The sequence below is a fragment of the Carcharhinus amblyrhynchos genome, chromosome 28 (genome assembly GCF_965287045.1).
Source record: "Carcharhinus amblyrhynchos chromosome 28, sCarAmb.v2.hapA, whole genome shotgun sequence".
Classification (NCBI taxonomy): domain Eukaryota; kingdom Metazoa; phylum Chordata; class Chondrichthyes; order Carcharhiniformes; family Carcharhinidae; genus Carcharhinus; species Carcharhinus amblyrhynchos.
In genome coordinates, this window is record NC_137351.1 from 19,776,932 (window position 1) to 19,798,975 (window position 22,044).

General features: G+C 44.3%; 2 protein-coding genes across 4 annotated transcripts in view; one reads left to right on the forward strand and one right to left on the reverse strand.

Annotated features, from left to right (window-relative positions):
* The window catches only part of myo1ea (myosin IEa), a 151,546-nt gene extending 142,742 nt beyond the window's left edge, over positions 1-8,804 (forward strand). For 2 of the 3 annotated variants that reach the window (XM_080214452.1, XM_080214450.1), the window contains exons 27-29: positions 2,140-2,175; positions 4,617-4,786; positions 7,791-8,804. In XM_080214452.1, coding sequence (XP_080070578.1) covers positions 2,140-2,175; positions 4,617-4,786; positions 7,791-7,867 — 283 coding nt within the window. In that variant the 3' untranslated portion in view covers positions 7,868-8,804. The remainder of the gene's footprint in view (positions 1-2,139; positions 2,176-4,616; positions 4,787-7,790) is intronic. The other variant, XM_080214451.1, reaches the window with a different exon arrangement.
* Positions 8,805-12,095: 3,291 nt separating this feature from the next.
* Positions 12,096-21,209, reverse strand: ccnb2 (cyclin B2). Its single transcript, XM_080214476.1, has 9 exons — positions 21,012-21,209; positions 18,797-18,913; positions 18,508-18,714; positions 18,203-18,391; positions 17,310-17,468; positions 15,832-16,065; positions 14,362-14,502; positions 13,584-13,694; positions 12,096-13,503 (listed from the first exon to the last, which is right to left on the reverse strand). The coding sequence occupies exons 1-9, from the start codon at positions 21,033-21,035 to the stop codon at positions 13,402-13,404; spliced, it is 1,284 nt and encodes a 427-aa protein (XP_080070602.1). The 5' UTR covers positions 21,036-21,209; the 3' UTR covers positions 12,096-13,401.
* Positions 21,210-22,044: the final 835 nt, after the last annotated feature.

Here is a 22,044-nt window from a genome sequence, read left to right on the forward strand (position 1 = left end):
TTAAACACATCCTGAAACTCTCAGGTAAGAATAATGAGCAGAGAGCTTCTCCCCCCGCTCCAGGCGACCATCATGACCAGGCTTCATCCTAACCTTACTCCATACCCACATGTACATTCCAGCAAAAGGTCATGGAATGGGGTATCCGGAGTGGAAATCAGGACCGATTCCCTTTTACCATCCCTATTGTGTGGATTCTTAAACACAGTTCTACCTGATTGGCTCTGCAAAATTGCCCCTTAGTGTCAGGAGGACAGACAGGTTAAATACATAGGGTTATAGGCTTAGGGCCTGGGTGGGATTGTTGTCAGTGCAGGCTCGATGGGCCAAATGGTCTCCTTCGGCATTGTAGGGATTCTACGGTTTGATGAAAATCACCACAGCTCCCTATGATGATTGTCCCTTTAAGGATCCATTAGCAGAGCAAGGGTCACAGGACAGGGGGAACAGGGGGGGGGAATCACCCTGGTGGACTCAAGTTCCTGTTCCAGAACCTTCTCAGGATCTGACTGAAGCCCCTCTATTATAGTTACGTGTATATAAATACTGCCATTGTTATTTACCTACCGAGCAAACCGGAATTATTACACTACCTCAGTACAGACCCGGGATCTGAAGACAATATTGGAATTTGCAAATAGATTTGCTGGTGGTGCAGCTGAAATAGTTTTGGCAATTGAACAACTATCGAACTGCTGAGTTTTGCATCGTTTCCCCCCCGGGTGTGAACCCTGTATGTGCGTTTAGCCGGACTCTTAGGGTGAGTGACAGGTTGTAGGGGAGGTCGGTGTGACAAGTGGGAAAGGTCTGCCCTCTGCTGGCCAGTCCTGAAGCTGCAGCAGTACCTGGAGGATATTGTGAGTGGTCTCACAACGCCAGGTTAAAGTCCAACAGGTTTATTTGGTAGCACAAGCTTTCGGTGCGCTGCCCCTTTATCAGGTGAGTGGCGAGTTGGGTTCACAAAAAAGGCATATGTAGACACAAACTCAATTACAAGGTAACGGTCGGAATGCGAGTCTTAACAGGTAATCAAATCTTTACAGGTGCAGACAATGTGAGTGGAGAGAGGGTTAAGCTCAGGTTAAAGAGATGTGAATTGTCTCCAGACAGGACAGTGTGTGAGATTTTGCAAGCCCAGGCAAGTCATGGGGGCTACATGTTGTGTGACACGAACCCAAGGAGATTGAGAAGCTGTAAGTGAGTGAAAGTGAACTCCAGGGTGGCAGAGTGGTTAGTTAGCGTTGTTGCCTCACAGCTCTAGAGATCTGGGTTCAATTCCGGCCTCCATAGACTGTCTATGTGAAATTGGTACATTCTCCCCATGTCTGCGTGGGTTTCCTCCCACAGTCCAAAGATGTGCAGGGTAGGTGGATTGGCCATGATAAATTGCCCCTTAGTGGCAGGGAGATTATCAGGGTAAATGTGTGGGGTTTTGGGGATAGGGGATTATTGTCAGTACAGGATTGATGGGACAAATGGCCTCTTTCTGCACTATAGGGATTCTATTCTGTTCAGGCACTGAAGTTGCAAGAAACTCTGCATTAAATGAACCCAAGCAGCAACTGTGATGCCAGATTCTTTAACAAAAGGAAGCTTTGCCTCACACCTAAGTTGTTGTGCTAACTTATAGAACTTACATTATTCTATTCAGCAGGAATCTAATAAAGGAAGAAGCTGGAGTCAGTGTGTCTTCAACCTGGGACAAAAACAAGGAATGCTGGAAAATCTCAGCAGGTCTGACAGCGCTGGGGAGAGAGAGAGAATAGAGCCAATTTTTCGAGTCAGTCCAAAGGGTCATCGAGACTGGAAACATTGGCTCCTCTCTCTCTCTGTCCGCAGATGCTGTCAGACCTGCTGAGATTTTCCAGCAATGTCTGTTTTCGTTCCAGATTCCAGCGTCTGCAGTATTTTGCTTTTGTTTTCAGTTTGGGTTTATTTACAACATCAAAAAACAAGTGCAACTTTTCCCTTACACTCCTCCTCTGTTTTTAATGTCGGTGCCCTCCTAACCTTTCCCCAGTTAGCATCAGCTGCTCTTATTCGTAGCTAGAACATGCACTGTGTTGTGACAGCATTTGTAGCGTTTATGTTTATAGCAGGTGTGTATACATTACTGTTAAAATCTCTTCCTTTTCATAGTAAACGCGCTGGAATGACACGGCCAAACGGAGGAAAGTGAGTCAAGAATCATTCTGTTGGGTGGTGGTTCCGGTTCTGTTGCTGCATTTAGTGCAGCTAGATTATATTAAATTAGTATTTAGAAGCATGTAGTAAGTTTGATGGCTAATCACTAGTTGTAGTTCTAACTGTGATATAGGAGGCCATTCTAACCTCGTCAATCACGGCTGTGGTGATGGGAGGATGATATTTCTGCTAATGAGTCGTCATCATGTACTGATATCACTGAAAACAATCATCATTTAGACCGTAGTAGATTGAGTTGGTGCAGTGATCTGAGTTATACTGTTTCCTGTCCAGAATTACTACTGCAAAGACCTTTTAAAAAGGGGCAGCACTGTGGTTGGCACTGCTGCCTCAGTGCCAGGGACCCGGGTTCAATTCTGGCCTCTGTCTGTGTGCACATTCTCCCCGTTTCTGCGTGGGTTCCCTCCACATGCTCCGGTTTCCTCCCACGCTCCAAAGTTTTGCAGGTTTGGTGGATTGACCACGCTAAATTACCCCTAGGGAAGGGATTTTACCGCTTCGCTTGTCTCCAAAACGTAAAATCCTGCCTGAGGTCATAGGGTCTTTCCGTGTTCTGCCCCTGGGTGGGATTGTTGTCGGTGCAGGCTTGATGGGCTGAATGGCCTCTTTCTGCACTGTAGGGATCCCCATGGCAGGTGGGCTGGTAAAATTCTGGCTTTAGTGTCGGGGGGACTAAGAGGGTAAATATGAGGGGTTATGGGGAGAGGGCCTGGGTGGGGTTGTTGTCGGTACAGACCCAATGGGCCGAATGGTCTCCTTTTGCACTCTAGAAATTCAATGATTAAAAGAAAACATAAAATGGTAACTATTGAAAAGGTACAGGGTAGACGCACCCAGTGTGTGGACAGCACCAGAACAATGTATTTCTAAATCATAAACTTACCACTGAAATCGAGGCTTAAGACTGAGAAAGTAGAGGGAGAAACTGTTTCTACTGTCAGGTAACCGGAAGATACGGATAATTGGACAACAGCGTCTGAGAGAAGGGTGGAAGCAGATTCAAGTGCAAACGAGAGTTGGATATCTATGGGAAAAGGAAATAAATTGCAGGAAAGCGGGAGGAGGTTGGGACTAATTGGAAAGGTCTTACAAAGAACAGGCACAGGGCACGATGGGCACCTCACTGGGCTGAGTGATTCTCCGAAGGTTCCTTGGGATTTGGGGGAGGAAGAACCAATGTATTTCTTCTGGGTTATTAGAAGGAGTTTGCACTTCATGGGCGGGACGTTCCGACCTCGCTCGGGCGAGACTGGCTATTCCTACCCGAGATCAATGGGGATTTCCGTTGTCGGACCCTCACCCACCTCGATTCTGGGCGGGCGAGGTGGCAGAGTTCCAGCCCGTGTGGCTGATCATGTCGGCTGCAAGAACTTACACCAACTCTGGGACATATACTGGGAGTGAGATGATTAACTAAACTACAGAAGCCAAACTCTTCAGTAGATTGACTATTTCTCGATTTGTTTCTTAGTAAACTTTCAGAATTCTGACGGGGATTAACCAAGTTAGATCTAAACAAATCGTGGCAAAGGTTCAAACACCAAGGGACAAATTTAAGAAGTAAGATGTGAGGAATACTGAAACTAATGGGGGGGTGCGGTGATATATAAGAAAGGTATGTTTGACTTGAAGAGCGTATTGAGGAGGAGGGGCTGGAATTGAAGGCGTGTCTCCCATCGGCAGAGGAAGCTCCCCATTGGCCGCCAGCCGGATCTTCCAGTCCCGCCGATACCTATGGCATTTTGTGTGACTCACCTGTCCAACCGCCAGGGAGCCCACCACCGTGGGTCACCTTCGACGGAACCAGAAGATCCCGTGGGCAGGAAGGGCTGGAAAATCCCTGTGGAATAATATAAATAAGCTCATTGTGTGATTCTGGAGAAAGGATTCGGGGTGTGAGAGATCCAATGGGGTCAGGAAGAGGATAAGAGCGTGTTTGGCCGAAAGGGCATTCCGTATTGTAATGTTTGGAAGTTGAAGTTATTCCCTGTCCCCTGGGAATTGATGCTGTTTGATTTCCACGGGAGTGTCCAAACTACCTGTCATGACTATCCATAACCCTGGCAAACAACTTGGCTCTTTCTGTGCCTCACCCACTGGGTTCACTGTGATTTAAAGCTTGGCTGTTCTGGGGGCTGTCTTTAGCTCTGCCTTGGAGCAGCAGCTTGATGTATTTGCAAACAGATGGTCAGGTTTATTCCGATTTTAAACGCGACCAGTAAAGCCCCGAGATCATGGGTGACTGCCAAAGTCTAGAGCATGTTTTGGGCTCTCCTGATGGACAGTTATTCATCCTCTGATCTTTCCCAGCGCTGAAATGTGAGGAGTAAGAGATGCGTGCGGTGTGAACCAGCCACGGAGGTTCAACATCCAGACCCAGCAAGTTACAGGAACTCTCTGTCTTCCTTTAGTGCACACAGACATACGGCGAATCGTCCACCCCCTGCAGGAGGGCGACCGAAACCACAACCCAAACCCAAGCCTCAGGTACCCCAGTGCAAAGCTCTGTACGCGTACGATGCTCAGGACACCGATGAACTTAGTTTCAATGCTGATGATGTTATTGAAATAGTTAAAGAAGGTAAGCAGTGTTTTTATTTAAATACAATTAATGCTCCCTTTCTCTTTGCACATTCAACAGGATTAAATATAACTGGAAAATTCAAATCACACTCTCTTACCCCAGTTAACAGGCGGCACAGTGGCACAGCAGTTAGCACCGTTGCCTCACGGCACCAGGGACCCAGGTTCAATTCCTGCTTGGGTCTGAGTGGAGCTTGCACATTCTCCCTGTGTCTGCGTGGGTTTCCTCCGGGTGCTCCAGTTTCCTCCAACACTCCAAAGGTGTGCGGGTTAGGTTGATTGGCCGTGCTAAAATTAATCCTAGGGTGATTAGCAGGGTAAACATGAGGGGTTACAGGAATAGGGCCTGGGTGAAACTGTGGCCAGTGCAGATTCGATGGGCTGATTGGCCTCCTGCACTGTAGGGATACTAGGATTCTATGATGCAGATTAAGTGGTTTGTGTTATCTACATTGAAGTTTTCCATTAAACATATGTTGGGCCAGAATTTGCAATTTTTTAAAAAATGGCTTTGAGAAGAATGTATCAGTGTGAACTTACTGTCCTCACTGACAGGTATCTCCTAAAAGCGAGAGAGAAATTTGGGACTGCTGTGTTCAGGAGAAGCTCATTTTAACTGATAATTAGTGATTGACAACCTCTCTGGCCCTGAAAAAACTAATTTGATGAATGTGGAGTTTCATTCTTGCAAAAGAAAATCAGTGTTCAAGATTTTTTATTAAAGTTATGATTTTTTTTAACTTGTTCTCTATTATTGGCTCAGTGACACAGTGGTTAGCACTGCTGCCTCACAGCACCAGGGACATGGGTTCAATTTCGGCCTTCGTCTGTGTGGAGTTTGCACATTCTCCCCATGTCTTTGTGGGTTTCCTCCAGCAGCTCCGGTTTCCTCCCACACTCCAAAGATGTGGGTGGATTGGCCATGCTAAATTACCCCTTAGTATCCCAGGAGGTGTACGTTAGCGGGATAAATACATAGGGTTATGGGGAATATTGCATGGGCTGAGCCTAGGCACGATACTCTGTTGAAGAGTTGGTGCAAACCTGATGGGCTGAGTGGCCTCCTTCTGCACTGTAAGGATTCTATGATCTCTTTTTCTTAATCACATCTGTCCTTCCCAATCTTCGTTTTTTTTCTTTCCATCATTTAAATCGAAAGCATTTTTCCTACATTGTGCTTCCTGGTTTCGATGTGTCACAGTCAGGATTCTTCAATATGATTGGTTGGTTGAAGAGCCTCTACGTTTCTCACAGATCCTCTATAGAGGGCACCACGCTGGAACGGACACCAGATTAGAGAAAAGCGACACTCAAAACCCCCAAAAAGCCTTGAGGGGGGGGGAGCGAGTATCAAACCTTCCACACTAACTGCAAAGCCCAGGTCTTTGCGACTGCCACTGTTATCAGGATCAGAGAGGCTTCACCTCATCAGTGCTGTAATGTGGTTGAGATTGGTGTTAATTTTTAATGACGTGTTGTTATAATGACACACAAATAAGTGCTGCAGTGGTTCCTATGGAACTACAAGCACAGCACCTCACTCAGCATGTGTACAACACGCACTGTCAGATGGTAATTATTTCCTCCACCCCGTCATTTTCTCACTGCGAGCATTTTGATTATATTGAGACGGCCAGGATTATCGCTGCTTCAAATCTCCCCTTTCCTGTTCTTCCCCAAGCTAATGTTTATTTATTAGTCACAAATAAGGCTTGACATTAAGACTACAATGAAATTCCCTCAGTCGCCACACTCCGACGCCTCTTTGGGTCAATACACCTAACCAACACATCTTTCGGACTGTGGGAGGAAACCGGAGCAGCTGGAAGAAATCCACGCAGACACCAGGAGAACGTGCAAACTCCACACAGACAATGACCCGAGCTGGGAATTGAACCTGGGTCCCTGATGCTGTGAGGCAGCAGTGCTAACCACTGTGCTACCGTGCTGCCCGAGCTCCAGATGCAGCATCTAACCCGCTCGCTCTTCTCTCTTCACCCTCACAGTGTTGGGTTGAGGACTTCTCCCACCTTCTGCTGCTCCTGTTTGTTTTGGATGGGAAGTTTGCCAAAGTAACAGAGTAATGCAAATGAGAAAGAATGGGTTAGAAACTGATTTTGGGCTGATGAACAGACCATTTTGTATCTTTCCAGTACTTGTCCATGAAGGAAGAGAAAGATGAAATGGGAGTGGCAAGCTGCCATCTTGATCACTTCACTGGTTCTTAACCAGCCAAAGCTCATCATGCCACAGTTACTAAATCCTCTGAGATGGAGCCAATGTTTTGAGTCAATATAACCCTTTGTTGGAGCTCTGCAAACATTGGTTCTGTTCTCTCTCCAAAGATGTTCTCCACGTGGCAGTATGATGGCACGGTGGCACCAGGGACCCGGGTTCAATTCCCACGTGGGCTACTGTCTGTGTGGAGTTTGCATGTTCTCCCACAAAGGCTAACTTGGTTAGTCAACTTGCTGCTGTTTATGGGATCTTGCTGTGTAGAAATTGGCCGCTGCAGTTTTCCACCGAAGTGAGTGCAGCAGTAATTCAGTGGCTGTAAGGTGCTACAGAACATTCCATAATAAGCCAGAGATGCAGATCCTCGCTCTGTTTCGATCAGCTTTTGTCAATAATCTAACTTTCCGAATGCCGGACTTCGAGGAGCTCAAAGTTAATTAAAATTCTCAAGATGTAGTGTGTGTGGCACTAAATTGGATGCAACCTTATTGCGTTATACAAAAGATTGAATCAGTCCAAATCAGGGTCAGGTTAGGGGGATTAACGGGGTGGATAGATGGGGTTTTAGGGATAGGAGAGCCTCCTTCTGCCCTGTAAATATTCTACCATGGTCCCCATGAGCTTCTCGAATATCCACAATCACGTCGTTTATAGACAATATTCTCATTGAATGCATGTATTTTGATTTACTTAGTGTTTGCAACTTTTAAATTAAAATGTCAATCTACCAGGGAAAGTTGCGTCTAATTTCTCTCTTTCCATTGCAGATCCCTCAGGCTGGTGGACGGGTCGACTGCGAGGAAAACAAGGATTGTTCCCCAACAACTATGTTGCCAAGATCTAAACCCCACCCCCTGTTACTATGAAAAATCTACAGTTGAACCAAATGGAAATATCGCGATCCTATCCATGGTGCTGCGACGGCATATCGGAATATGTAATTCCACAAACAAAATCTGTAGTCTGGAGCACCACAACAGCTGTGTTAGTACAGAAAGAACTGTAATTTATTGTATTTATGCTTTTGTCTCCTCCTGACTAAAAAGTGTATAACGAGAATGTTGCATTTAACTTGGACCGTCAGATACCTGTGTGTCGGTTTTCTCATTCTAGCTTGAAGTGCCTTTTGTCAAATAACACGCAGTAGACTTTTATATAATATTTCTTAGTGACCTGCTCCATCTGCAGGTGTAATAGTGATGAAAGGTAGAACTTGTGCCTCCAAAATCAGGAAGAAAATACTGAACTTTGCTGCTCCGCCACTCATTTGGTGTACGTGATACCCGAAGGAAGGGGTATGTTCTGTTTTTAAGATAATTTAAAACTGTCAGACTTTCTACCAGTCACCCAGAGGAGCTTTGTAGCCCTCACCGGTGAGCAGTGTGAAGATCCACAGAGAAACCCTCTTCTCAGTACTGTATAAATGTAACATTTGCATTTTAAAGTGCCTTTTAATTAAATGCATAAATGTGGCTGGTCCATATAAAGTGCTGTATCTGATGTAAAGTTGAGGTAAATAAGAGAGAGTGTTCTGGTCTTTTTCCTTCACTGTACATTATGAAACTCTGATTAATCCTACAAAAAAGTAATGTCTAACAGTTGTATATTGATGTACGCTCACTCTATGCTTTTAGGTTATACAATTAAGAGTGTAGAAGCATTGTCAAATAATTTACTCCTGCATTTGGCCAATGTGTTAAATTTTATAAATTTATATATGGGCAAAAATTGAAGTGTATTAGGATTCCTGAATTGACAATAAATACATTCAATATACTGTATCTGGAATTATTTCTCATTCATTCATAATGAAGGGTTGCTCAAATGTGGGTGTGATGTAAACTTACCTAAAAAGGTCTCCAGAATGTATAATTTGTGTTTATCACCCCTTTTCCACTTTGTGTTTGTTTATAACTTTATTTATCAGTGTCACGAAATGCTGCCAAGAAGTTACTGTGAAAATCCCCCAGTCACTACACTCCAGTGCCTGTTTGGATACACAGATACTTTAGCATAGCCAATGTACCTAACCAGCCTGTCTTTGATTTTAATTTGATTTATTTATTATTGTCACATGTATTAGTATACAGTGAAAAGTATTGTTTCTTGTGCACTATACAAAGGATCCTGTTCATGGCGAGGGTGCAGAATGTAGCGTTGCAGTCCTAGCAAGGGTATAGAGAAAGATCAACTTAATGCAAGGTAGGTCTATTCAAAAGTCTGACAGCAGCAGGGAAGAACCTGTTTTTGAGTTGGTTCAGCTCAGACTTTTGTATCTTTCGCCTGATGGAAGAGAGAATGAACAGGGCATGTGGGGTCCTTTAACTATACTGGCTGCATTGCCAAGACACCAGGAAGTTTAGGCAATGTCAATGGAGGGAAGGCTGGTTTGAGCGATGGCCTGGGCTTCATTCACAACTCTTTACAGTTTTTGTTTGCAGTCTTGGACAGAGCAGGGGCCATACCAAGCTGTGATTTTAAACCATAGAAAGCATTCTTTCTGATTGTATCTGTAAAGGTTGGTGAGAATTGTAGTAGACATGCCAAATTTCCTTAGTCTCCTGAGAAAGTAGAGGCATTGGTGGGCTTTCTTAACTATAGCATCCACATGGAGGGACCAGGACAGGTAGTTTGGTGATCTGGACAATAGAAATTTGCTTGACCATTTCTACTTTGCCCCCATTAATGTTGACAGGGGCATGTCTTCCACTACACTTCCTGAAATCATCGACGGGGGAGATTGTTGTCACACCAATTCACCAGGGTCTCTTGTTCCTGTACTCACTCCTAGCAGCAGCAAAGTTGGAAAAAAGTCTGAAACTATGGTAGGAAACTAGAGCACCCAGAGGAAACCCACAGAGAGAAGGTGCAAACTCCACACAGTGACACCCAAGCCAGGAATTGAACCCAGGACCTGAGGCAGCAGTGCTAACCCCTGTGCACTGGTTATGTGAAAGTAGAAGATCAGCTACTACTTTCCCAGAGTAATGTAAGTGAGAAAGAATTGGTTAGAAACTAATTGAGCTGACAAACAGACCATTTAGTATTTTTTTTCCAGTACTTCCTTGCCCACAAAGGAAGGGAAAGAGCAAAGTATGACAGGCAAGCAGCTGTCTTGATCACTGGAGTCAGTTACTAAATGCAGACATTATTCCACCCACTGTTGCAATATAACACCGGAATCTTTTTAACATAATGCTTTATTGAAACTTAACCTGAGCCATTCCAAGCAGAGCAAGTGTTTCCCCACAGGATGGAGAGATTGCAAAGGCTGGAGCTTAGGCAGGTAAAGGCTTGGCCAGCAATTGATGGGAGCACTTTAAATGCTCAAGATTAGGACCAACTACTAAATTCAACTATGAAAATTATGTATACAAGCAAGTCTGCATTTGCATCAGGATGCAAAAAAAATAAGATTGCAAAACAAAATGTCAATGTTAAACCTTTTTTGGCACTAATGATGAGATGGGACACTTCTCTCATTAGGTACAAGGTGAGCTGAGCAAGCTTATAAAAGATAGAGGATGTACACACTGAAAAACTGGTAGACAGCACCATGGTTAGCACTGCTACCTCACAGCTCCAGGGACCCAGGTTTGATTCCCATCTTGGGGCACTGTCTGTGTAGAGTTTGCATTTTCTTCCTGTGTGTGTGGGGGTTTCCTCCAGTGCTCTGGATTCCTCCCACAGTCTGAATGACATGCTGGTTAGATGCATTGACCCAAACAGTGCCAGAACGTAGTGACTAAGGGAACTTCACTAACTTCATTGCAGTGATACTTATAGCTAATAAACTTTAACTAGAAGTCAGTAAAACAAAATCAGAATTGGATGATTCTGGAATCAGCAAAACATCTAATGGACCATAGTGAAGGGTCTAAACATGCCAAATTGGTAAATTTATAAAATACTTTGAGCATCTTCAGGAATATTACATTGCCTATGATCAAAATAATGACCTCTATCAAAGTGAAGTCTCATTATATGAGCTAGCACTGGGGAATTTATTGCTTTTTTATATAAAAATGGCTCCACTCTTGCACAGGCAAGTTGTTTTTGTGGTAATGTAAATTTAGGATAGGTGTTACACATCCTGAAGGAGATAAACTAGGTCTGGGGACAGAAGTGGAAACTTCTGCAAAATAACAGATGAAACTAAGCTATTCAGTTTCAACTATTCTTGCAATAGTCAGATTACAATCAGCTTCCTATGGCTCAGATTGGCAGGTATCTGATACCATCTAAAGTCAGGTGGGTCAGTCTACAGTTGGGATGGTCTATAACTATTCAAGCAAATTAAAGACCAATTGCTTGAATGATTTTATGAGATTGGAGGTAACTTCCCAGCAAATGCAGCAAAACCACAGCCCCGCACTCGAATTCAGTGTGGGCAATCACTACCTTTAGTTTGTGAATACAAGTTAATTTTATAAATTATTCCAAGCTATCCCACCAATTTTTCCTCTACAATGCAACTCATTATTCACTCATTTCCTAGCCCTTCCAGCAGTTTGTAGTGATCTCCAGGATTTATCCAACACCCACCCCCACCTTGATTCCCCCAAACCAAAATCCAGGTCCACACTTTGATATTTTTTAAGGAATGGCATCAGAAACTAAGATCTTTCCCTCCTTGATAGTGGGCTGTCCTCAAAACTACTTACAGAAAGCAAATTCCACTTGAATCCAATTAGTCCAATTGCTTCTGTGACTTTTTCCTTTTCTAAAAGGCAGCAGCACCTTAAACCAGTTTCTAATCTGCCAGTATCCAGGCTGGTCATTAAGAATCATCCTGCAATGCGTAAGTGGCTGGCCTGGGACAGGAATCACATTTACAGCAGTCAGTGACTAATAGCAATATCCCAGTTGTTCAGAGAAGTGTCACAACATCAGCAGCATTGGCTTTCTGCTCAGATATTGCTGGGATGCAGAGCCTCATGTCCATAGCCTAGGAGATACTCACAGAATAATCCCTTTTTAAATTCTGTATGCCACTGCTAATCTTGTATTTGACTTTCAAATTACTACTTTGGTCACCATAATATTTGCAAATAATTTTATTTACACTTCATTGTTTAGAGGAAACTGGATTGAAATTACTGTAAAAATGTGGGCAGCCAAATGTCAGCTGCTTTTATACAATGTTAGTGCAACATCCTCAGATCAGTTTAAAAAGTCACATCCAGTAAAACCACATTGCAGTCACGTTTAAATATCACAGCTTTAGCACCTGATGGAAGTTTATAAAAACATTTAAGCAGTGATTGTCAGTGGTGTGGTCCTAGCATTAGAAAAACAATATGGAATTAATAACTAGGTTTTTTTAAAAAACAAAAAGATCTCATGGCTTATTATGTTGGCAAGGCAGTGAAACATGAATAAATCCAGGATTTATGCAGAGAGTTACATAAATTATTCATTTGCTAGGGTTTGACTGCAATACACCAGCACTTCTTCCCCTCAAAAACCACTCTTTGGTACATACCCTGTCAAGCAACTGTACACATTGTATTCTACTTGCAAATGGCACTCTGGCCTTGCTCAACACCAGATCCACATCCTGCTGGAATCAAGTAACCAAAAGGTGCAGTCAAGAATTTAAAATTAAATCTTCCTTGCCTTGGATTGTTGCAGCACAACTTAAATTAAATCTCACCTACACTTCTGAACACAAAGGATATTTCAAGGCAAGTATTGTAGTTGTTTAGAAGACTGACTGGCTAATTACACCCAGTAATGTTGGGGTCCGAGAGCTCAGTTACTTGATGCTTAAACGAACAGTCTTAACCAACATCAAGTAATTGACATTCAAGGGAGTTTGATAAAGCTTTGGATCTAACTTCAGTCTAACACGTGGCAGAGAAAGAAACAGGAAGGAATGAGATATTCCAGACTGAAAATAAATGGAACTTTCCTCAAGTATTGTAAAATAGGAAAAGCAACTTTCTGCATTACAGGAACATCCCTCTAATAAGATCAGTGGATTTTTAAATTAAGGAAACAAATTTGCTTTGCAACACGTTTTAGATCAAACAGAAAAAAGAGACTAAAATATATATGAAAATTTAAAAGAAAATGCAGTTGGCTGGTTGGGTCTTCATTGCCCCAAACTCTTGGGTCAATGTCAGATAGGACCAGCCTGAACTGAAGTCCCTTCAAGGGTATGTTACGGGAGCTGCAATTTAAGATTAATCAGGCTGGAGTGGCAGTTTAAAAACAAACTGGGATAGAAAAGTTTAAGGTTAAACACCAATTGCATACAACTTGGTGCTGAACATGCAACAACTTTTCAAAGGCTGGACCTGTGTAATAGCAGCAAATTTCCCCATTTAAAAATCTGCAAAAGTGCAAAAAATGTCCACGTTGCTCTTTACAAAGTTACGACAAGGATGAGGCTAGTTGTTGGATAAGTGCCGACTTCAGTTGAGGGATGGTGCTGATTTTCAGTAGTTTAGGGCTTGCGTATTTGTTCTTTATAGCCTAAGAAAGAACAACATGCCATTAAAAACCAATACAACATAATGCTTTCAAGACAAATCTCAGCATCAGGCATTACTTACAACATGCTTTGTAAGGCCTTCATTCATTTTCACTACATTCTTTGCCATGTGCTTCATAGTCAAATGCAAAGCTTCCTCAGTATACCCGGTATAGTATTGCTGAACTGCTGTCTAAAGAGACAAAAAAAGAGACAAGATTTTTATGTCAAGATAGAATGGTGAATGCAGAACCATCCACTTTCCCTTTCCAAGGCCAAGTGATTTATGGAAGCCAGGGGACCGCAGTTGTGAGAGAAGGGAAATTGTAGCACGACTGTGTCTGACTAGATCAGCAGAAAATAAAGATCATGACATTTATATCACTTAGTTTTATTCAAATTCCAGAAAACCATACTTCAATTCCCTCACTGGTCAGTCTTGAAGTCAAATGCTGCCAATATGCACAGTGGCACTGCTATCTCACGCCACCAGGGACCCAGGTTCAATTCCCAGCTGGGGTCAATGTGCAGAGTTTGAATGTTCTCCCCATGTCTGCACAGGTTTCCTCCAGGTGCTCCAATTCTCTCCTCCCACAGTCCAAAAGGTGTGTGGGTTAGGTGGATTGGCCATGTTAAAATTGCCCCTTAGTGTCAGGTAGATAGCTGGGATTGTGGCTGGTGCAGACTCAATGGGCCAAATGGCCTCCTTCTGCATTGTAGGATTCTATGTTGTGCAGTACATGTGGGAAATTTATTAACTAGATATTTTTGCTCCATTTAGTTCAACTCCACACTGTTTGCATGCATTTCTTGCAAATACTGTAGGAGATCAGGACTCAAGGTTAAGCAGTTTTACTTACCCATTTACACTGGCCCAAGACTTTGAAAGACAGGCAAAGTGCAGCTGCAGCAATTTCAGAAGGATGGATGTGCACCATGCTGTAGTCTATAACTGTTAGTTCCATGAGATACTTCGCAAGAGTATATTTCTCAGCGTCAACCTGTTTTTTTTTAAAAATCAGTTAAATTAGTGGAGTCTTCCATGTCTCAAACTTTCAAATATAAATGCAAAATTACAGACACAAGAACATAATAGGAGCAAAAGTAGGCCATCTAGCCCTTCGAGCCAGCCCTGCCATTCAATAAGATCATGGCTGATCTGAAGTGGATCAGTTCCACTTTCCCACTCTCTCCCCATACCCTTAATTCCCTTGTCTGTCAAAAACCTATCTACCCGCAAATTAAATCTATTTAGCGAGGTAGCCTCCACCACTTCAACAGGCAGAGAATTCCAGAGATTCACCACCCTTTGAGTGAAGAAGTTCCTCCTCAACTCCGATCTAAACTACCCCCTCCCCCCGCCGCTATTTTGAGGCTGTGCCTCTAGTTCTGCTATCCTTTCTAAGCGGGAAGAATCTCTCTACCTCTACCCTATCTATCCCCTTCATTATCTTATATGTCTCTATAAGATCCCCCCTCAGCCTTCTAAACTCCAACGAGTACAGATCCAGTCTATTTAATCTCTCTTCATAGTCCAACCCCCTCATCTCTGGTATCAGCCTAGTGAACCTCCTCTGCACTCCCTCCAAGACCAATATATCCTTCTGCAAATGCGGCGACCAAAACTACACACAGTACTCCAGCTGCAGCCTCACCAGTACCCTGTACAGTTGCAGCAAGACCTCCCTGCTTTTATATTCGATCCCCCTCGCTATAAAGGCCAACATTCCATTCGCCTTCTTGATCACCTGCTGCACCTGCAGACTGGGTTTTTGCAATTCATGCACAAGGACCCCCAGGTCCCTCTGCACCGTAGTATGCTGCAGCTTTTCACCTTTTAAATAATAATCCCTCCTACTATTATTTCTACCAAAGTGGATAACCTCACACTTGCCAATATCTGCCAGGTCCTCGCCCACTTGCTCAGCCTATCCAGATCTCTCTGCAGACTTTCTGCACCTTCCACGCAATTTGCTTTTCCGCTCATCTTCGTGTCATCAGCAAATTTCGTCACCCTACACAGCCCCCTCCTCCAGATCATCTATATAAATGGTAAACAGTTGAGTGCCCAGCACCGATCCCTTCGACACTCCACTAGTCACCAACCGCCAATCAGAATAGCGCCCATTGATACCAACTCTCTGCTTCCTATTAGACAGTCAATCCTCTATCCACACTAACACCTTACCCCCAACTCCATGCACCCTAACCTTTTGCAGCACAGGCTAAAGGTTCCAATTCACTGGAATGTATAAATGTGGAAAGCTCAGAGTTGCCACAAATGGTTTTCCTAGCAAATTGATTTTACTGATCACAGATTCCACACTTACGTCAGTCTTTGAAGCTCGTCTTAGGAAGTGGAGTGGAAGGGGACGGCCCAGTTTAAAGTCAAGCTCTTTAAGAATAAGTACTTCCATTTGCCGGATCTGGCTTTTGGTGTAAGCGTTGTCAGTGATGTAAACAAAATCTCCGATAGCCGGTGGGTACATTTCTTCATACTTGGAGGCGAGCAGCATGGCAGTCACAGCAACTAACTGGAGCTTCTTGCGAGAAACTGGCTGGTTCTGAAATGAGAATTTATTTGCTTGAATGAGAAGAAAATCTGCATGTGGTTGTGGGAAGAGTAGCAGCAAATTAATCTCATACAGTATTGGACTGATTTCATTCATTCCAACAGATTTTTAATTCCACAACAAGCAGCAATTGCAGCGTGTAGGTCAACTCAAGAATTCCCTTCAGCAACATGAAGGAGGATGAAGAGGATAGACTCTCGCTCTTTTCCTTCCCCCCCATCCCCAAATTAAAGCATTTAATTTTCCAATTGGGTAGAATTCTATTAATAGCCTTCAGTACATCACCTCGTGAGGATTACACACATTCCGGATCTTAGACCCATCACCACATTAAAAGCACAAATCCATCTCCACGATCCATCTCTACAGGGTCACACAAGGTGATACCCTTGCCCTGGATTGGAGAGAAACCTTGGGCCCATTTCCCATAAGCTGATCAAACTGCAGTATTATTTTGAATTTTTGGGAAGGTTAATAGTAAAAGAAATGAGAGATGGTTACACAAACCTACAGAAATAAACCCAGATATCTACAGACTGGAGTTGGGAGGTTTGAATAGCAATGCTGTGCAGAGTGAATAACCCATTACAAAAAAGCCTTAATTGCATTCCTGATATTGTTCTGCAAATTAAAATTGCATCAAGTCGTAATTTTTTTTCATTCTTCAAACACAATTGGTCTATGAATGTTAATCCACTTTATCCCAAACATCAAGTCAGTCCACCCCCTGCAATGGAAGGGGTACTGTGACAGCTGGACTCAAGGTCTTGTTTCTGTACAAGTAGATCATCTGAGCAAGATATTGGAGTCAATTTCCATACAAAACTAAGCACTTAATACTGTGCGGAAGATACAACAGCAAGGAAAGGCGCAGAAAGACACTCATTTCAGTGCACCTGATCACCAATCATCCTAGATTCTATCAAGAAAAAAAAAGAACCAAAGCTTCCAGGGGAAAGTACAAAAAGCCTAGTGAGTGGGTCGGATGGATTGGCCATACAGACACTTACAAATGCAGTTTAAGTTACAGATCCCAAAGACAGACCTGTGTCTCCGGTTATACAGCAGAAAGAGGTCACAAACATCACCTCCCAAACCTGTGGCAGAGTCGAGGGATCCAGGATTGGATTACTCAGCACCACAGAACCCACCTCCCCAGAGAGAGAGAGACAGACAGACAGAGACATCCTCGACTCAGACTGTCAAAATGCTAGAGCAGTTAACAAGGCACTCACTTGCAAAAACCGGTCCATTATAGCCAGGGTCATGTAGAGAGTTTCTTGCAGCAGGCGGAACTTTGAATGAACTTGAATCAGCCAGTCAACCAGGATTGCACGCATTCGCTCATTTATTTCTTGTCCTTCAAGATAATGAGGCCTGATTGCTTGCTCCATCTGGACGTGGAATAAAATAGTCAAACATCATGACTGAGTTTAAGTGCTTGAAATGGTGAATCATAGAATCCCTACGGTGTAGGAGATGGCCATTTGGCCCATCAAGTCTGCACCAACCCTCTGAACAGCATCCCATCCAGCATGGCAATACACAAGGGGGCAATTCAATAGGGCTGATCCACTCATCCCACACACTCGGGGCAATTCAGCAGGGCCAATCCACCCAACCTACACATCTTTGAAAGTGGCAAGCTTTAATTTAGATGGGTTCATTTCTCACAATATGAGAAACCACCTTCCTCTCCTTTACCAGAGGACCAGGCAAGGGGAAGCGGAATGTTTCGCTGTTCGTGCTGAAAAGGAGGGAACATCCACTCTCTCTATTCACACTTGGTTTAGTGTTCCACATGAAAGCTTCTTCAAATAAACTGTGGCAATTTTATTCTGCTAAATGACTCACTCAAAGCTGACCTTTCTAGCACAGGATGGAGTTTACATAGCTGTCTGAACGGCGACAAAAAAAACCCATTAGAAAAGTTTTCGTAAAGAATCAATTGCAATTCAATGCATGTTGGAATCTAAAACTAACTGGTTCACTGTCTGAAAGGAACCATTTGCAGAGTTACAAATTGAAATGACAGCAAGGACAATTTGCAAATCCAAAATTTCAAATTTAAGACTACTTAAAATATTAGAAATTGAATATCAAGCTTCAGCTGCTGGAATATACACACCTCCAACTGCCGCAAGTATTTGTAGATATCTTTTATATACTGACTACACATCTGAGGATTGTCAGCATCCTGAGCATCCAGGTCTTCCACCTCCAGCAAGGCTTCAGAAAAAGCATGACACAAGTCTTCCTCTTTCGTAGAGACATCCTCGGTCATCGAGACATCCATAGGTGTTGGAGAGAGGGGGGCCTTTTAATTAGAACAGAGCAATGAAAAACATTTGCTTTTCCCCTTTCTCAAAGTGGAAAATAAACATTGCATTCAGGAGCGTGGGAGTCAGCTATTCAGCCACGTGTAATACAGACCTGTGGGATGGGCTCCTGAACGATTGGCTTTATCTCTGGAACAGTTCGTTTGATCCCTTGAGCCACTGGCTTCACCTCTCGAGCTGCCGGCTTTAGCTGGTGAGCCACTGGTTTTGTGGCTTGTTGCTGCAAAACGCGACCTTTTGGTTTGGCTGCCGCTGGTTTCGATACCACTGGTATAGGCACCACATTGGCCATTTGTTTCTTCTGCAGAGACAGTAGCAGTTTATTTATTGCCCTCGTCAGATAAATTAGTCAGTAAAACGTTAAATTGAAAGATTGTCTTTACCTGTTCTGCTCGGGTCATCATGCGATTGGCCAAGTCTCCAAAGGCAGGTCTCCGGGTGGCAGCGGTCACCTTGGCCACGGGCTTGACTGGCTCCATATTTTCCACATTCCGAAGAGTCTTCAAAGATAAAAGTAAATGCTACTTAACGACTAGGCATGAATAGATTCTCAACTTTGGGGGACACCCTCTCCCAATCTGAAGAATTGGCTCAGCACATTACTATACTTTCGTCACATCCATCCCTCCCCCAAATCTGCCTCAGCTACACTCGAGCCTCTCCCCACTGTTTCCCCAGGCCACTTGGTTGAGGGCAGAAGGGCAACCCCACTAAGGGAAGGTGCCATGGTCAACCAGAAAGGCTGCAGGTTTCAGGGGAGGGATAAGGACATTGTCTGACTGTGGTGCAAGTTCAAAGTTGATTAGGGCCAATGTGGGCAGAAATTGGATTGGGAGAATTCAAGCAGCTGGGGTGAGGGCAGATGGATGCTAAAAGGGCAATGAGATAACAAGGACAGGGTAACTGGTCTGCTCAGAAGTTCATCAGAAATAGGAAGAGATTAGGCCATTTGAGTCTGCTCCACCATTCAGTCATGGCAGATGTGCTCATCCCCATAACCCTTCAACCCATTACCAAATAAAAATCTGTCTAACTCCTCCTTAAATTTACTCACTGTCCCAGCATCCACCGCACTTTGGGTGTGCAAATTCCAGATTCACAACCCTTTGGGAGAAGTAATTTCTCCAACTGTTTTAAGTTTGCTACCCCTTGTCTTAAGACTATGACCTCTCATAATAAAGTGCCCCACCAGCAGAAGCATCCACTCCATGTCTACTTTATCCATACCCTTTATCTCATAGGCCTCAATTTGATCTCCCCTCATTCTAAATTCCAGAGACCTCAGAGTTGGTGGGGGGGGGGGGGGGTGCGGGAGGTGCAGAAAGTCCAAGGAGGGAGTGTCCTCTCCCCTAGTGATTGTGGGTGGGTGGGCACAGCCCATAGGAGTAGACAAGTTGTGTCATTTTATAAACTATAAACCCTGATTAGCCAGAGGCAACAGTGTGAACCTAGGTTTCAAATTAATCAAGTCATTCCCAATATGAAATGGGGACACTGGCATTGAACACCCAATTTAGTTTCAATTTCTGAAATATTTCTGGACATTTTTCAGTTTCACTGTCCTGGGCAGGGAGACAAATGGACACATGCTTCCCCCTCCAAACTGGCAATGAACTCTCTCTCCCTCTCCCCCCTCCACGTCTACTTTATCTCGTATACCTCAATTTGATCTCCCCTCATTCTAAATTCCAGAGACTTCAGAATTATGGGTGGAGGAAGGGAGGTGGAGGAAGGGAGGTGGAGGAGGAGGAGGAGGGGGGGGGGGGGGAGGTTGTTGGTGCAGGAAGTCCAAGCGGAGAGTGTCCCCTCCCCCAGTGATAGATGCAGGAGGGACAAAACCCCATGTGTACAAGACAAAAAACGGCCATTCGGCCCAGCCAGTCTGTGCTGCATGTTCCAGTTCAATTAAAGCCAGCGCTAATCATCATCCAGTCACACTGAACCGAGGGAGACACGGCCAGGGAAATTGGCAGGAAACTGGGACAAAATGTAGCCCACACAGGGAGAGCCAAAAACACCAACTCTACAAGGAGCGACTGAGCCGCTCGGCGCCCGGATTTCTAATCTGATGAAATGTGTAGATAGAGAAGTCCCGGAAACAAGTTAATTAACATTCAACAGGAGCGAGAAACAGATCTTAACTGGCCCATAAACTCCCCCTCCCCCGGCTGGAGATTTCACTGATATTAATTACACTATTTCTCAATGGGGGGGGGGGGGAGAGGGGAAAAAACGTTAATTAACACAGTGTGGAAAGGGAACAAGATTTCCCATTACAGGGGAAAGAAAGTTCATCACAGGGAGAAAGGGGAGAGGAAAAAAAAGTTTCAGTTTGGAGAGTGGATTTCTCATTACATGAGTAAGGGAGCGAGAGAATAAAAAGTTTATTACAGAGAGAGAGGGGGGAAGAGAGAGAAAGGAGTTTATCAGTCACAGTTTGGAGGGGACAATATTTGCAATTACATGGGGAAGAGAGAAAGTTTATTACAGGGGAGAGGAAGGAGAGAGAGATTTATTGCCAGTTTGGGGGAGAGGGGGGACCATGTGTCTATTTCTGCCTCTGGCCACGACAGTGAAACTGAACCGAGTGAAACTTACAACATTGCGGCGGCTGAGAGCCATTGCTGAGGATGGAGACACAGGAGGCTGGGGGAGCCCGGCTCTCTCTCACACTGAGGGAGGGAGCTGGGAGCAGAGCCGCTGTATCTCTCTCTGGGTCCGGCCGGGTCTGTATCTCTCTGTCTCCGGTGCACTGGGCTGGGAGTCTCGGTGCTGCTGTATCTCTCTCTGGGTCCGGCTCTCCCTGTCTCCGGTGCACTGAGCCAAGAGTCTCTCTCTCTCTCAGTCCGGTGCACTGAGCCGGGAGTCTGTCTCTGTCTCTGGGTCCGGTGCACTGAGCTGGGAGTGTCTCTCTCTGTGTATCCGGTGCACTGAGCCGGGAGTGTGAGTCTCTCTCTCTCTGTGAGTCTCTGTCTCTGGGTCCGGGTTTGTATCCGCGAATCTTTCAAATGTTCTTTCTCACCCTTCATTGGCCAGGCTCTGAGGGGATGCCCTCTCCCCATTGGCCACTGACCCGCACTCTGGAATGCGTTTCCATAGAGACGCCTCGTTTAGAATCAGAAACTTTAAAAAAATCCATCACCCACAAAACTCAGAGAGACCTGTTCAACTCACCAGAGATACAGAGAGAAACTCACCAGAGATACACACAGATACACAGCAGTCACACAGACACGCACAGATACACACCGAGTCATAGAAACATACCAAAATCACATAGAAACATACCAGAATCCAGAGATGAGGGGGTTTGATTCCAGAGGTGAGTGGGTTAGTTTATCAGGAGAGATTGAGTAGACTGGGCTTGTACTCATTGGAGTTTAGAAGGTTGAGGGGAAATCTTATAGAGACATATAAGATAATGAAGGGGCTAGACAGGGTAGAAGCAGGGAGATTATTTCCACTTAGAAAGGAAACAAGAACTAGAGGACACAGCCTCAAAATACGGGGGAGGCAATTTAGAACAGAGTCGAAGAGGAACTTCTTCTCTCAGAGGGTGGCGAATCTCTGGAATTCTCTGCCCATTGAAGCAGTGGAGGCTACCTCGTTAAATGTGTTTAAGTCACAGTTA